The sequence below is a fragment of the Perkinsus marinus genome, assembly GCF_000006405.1.
Source record: "Perkinsus marinus ATCC 50983 genomic scaffold scf_1104296956874, whole genome shotgun sequence".
Classification (NCBI taxonomy): Eukaryota; Perkinsozoa; order Perkinsida; family Perkinsidae; genus Perkinsus; species Perkinsus marinus.
Genome location: NW_003207327.1, coordinates 1 through 1,294, shown reverse-complemented (window position 1 = coordinate 1,294; position 1,294 = coordinate 1). Strand labels below are relative to the sequence as shown.

The 1,294-nt window shown below is 47.8% G+C and overlaps 1 protein-coding gene across 1 annotated transcript; it reads right to left on the bottom strand.

Annotated features, from left to right (window-relative positions):
• Nucleotides 1-40: 40 nt before the first annotated feature.
• Nucleotides 41-1,125, bottom strand: Pmar_PMAR014220 (hypothetical protein; the record flags this gene model as incomplete). Its single annotated transcript, XM_002775039.1, has 1 exon — nucleotides 41-1,125. The coding sequence occupies exon 1, from the start codon at nucleotides 1,097-1,099 to the stop codon at nucleotides 41-43; it is 1,059 nt and encodes a 352-aa protein (XP_002775085.1). The 5' UTR covers nucleotides 1,100-1,125.
• Between the last annotated feature and the right edge of the window lie 169 nt (nucleotides 1,126-1,294).

Genomic DNA, 1,294 nt, shown 5'->3' with positions numbered 1-1,294 from the left:
ACCCCACAACTACTTGGGAACTGCTACAAATTCAAAGCCCCTAGCAGTATTTGAGAACCTCATCGAGATTTGCAGAGCAGATGGTATCACCACCGACTGTGTTCAGAACATCACCCAATATTGCCACATCGCATTGTAGAGCAAGGTCAGCTGAGTTGCATACCAAATATTTCAAAGCGGCCGACAACACTCGGGCACGAGTTTTATCTTTACCGAGAACGTCAGTGCACTTCTCAAGGGCCTCCAATATAGCAGGAACCACTTCTTGTTTAGATAACATAGTTACAGAAAATTCGTCTGTCAAATCAGCGTTTAAGAGTATCTGGCAGACCCCAATAACAACAGCCACACATGGATCGTTAACCAAGGAGCTCAGCATCCCCTCCCTATGGAGTAGAACTGCTCTTGAGGCGACTTCACCGCAACCACTGGCCAGGGCACCGGCGCCTTCTGCCCTCAGTCGCGGCGACGACTCATCGAGCATCTCAACGACCGGTGAAAGCTCCTTCTCACTGATGTCATCCATGTCGGGGGCCTCTGGGATAGTTCCCGCAGATTCTTCTTCGTCTTCAAGTTCCTTCTCGGAGGAGAAATGCTTAGTGGCTTGTCGATACACTTCGTTAAAAATCCGTCTACTGCCTCCATGGCAACGAAAGCACACTCTGACATGGTCACGACCGACACGGAAAAAGTGGACCTTCACAGTGGCTTTGTCACCGTTCTTATCGTACACTTCAGAGCAGAGGCAAAAATGATCCTTGTGGAATTCGAAGTCGCATAGATCCAATTTCTTTTCGAAGAACTCGATCAAATCGTTAGCAACTTCACAGGAGTCACTCGAGGTGATATTGATTGTCGTAGCGGGGTAAACATACATAGGATCCTCAGGGGCCTCAGGGGCCTCTCTCTCATGCTTACTTAGCTGATGAACCCCTGTAGTAGTCAGGGGGAACTGCTTATCGGTAGTAGACGGTATCAACCCAATAGACGTAAGTATATCCATGTCGAGAGCCACACCTCTGGTGACCTCACCATCGTCACCGTACATATCAGAGCACCCAACTTCAGCTCTAACGTCGTTATTGAACTTGTCAGTCATTAATGATTTTGTTATTATCGTACAATATAGCACTCTCGCACAACGCGTCGAGCGATACAAAAGCGCACGCCATTCTAATCGATTGTGTCCTCAGATGTGATTTACATTCTTGCTATTTTGGAGTACTTTCTCGAGTACGTCGTTGTGAAACAAGGCCGCAAGGACCCATTAGTGGAGAGCTGGCTTCCTTAGAAA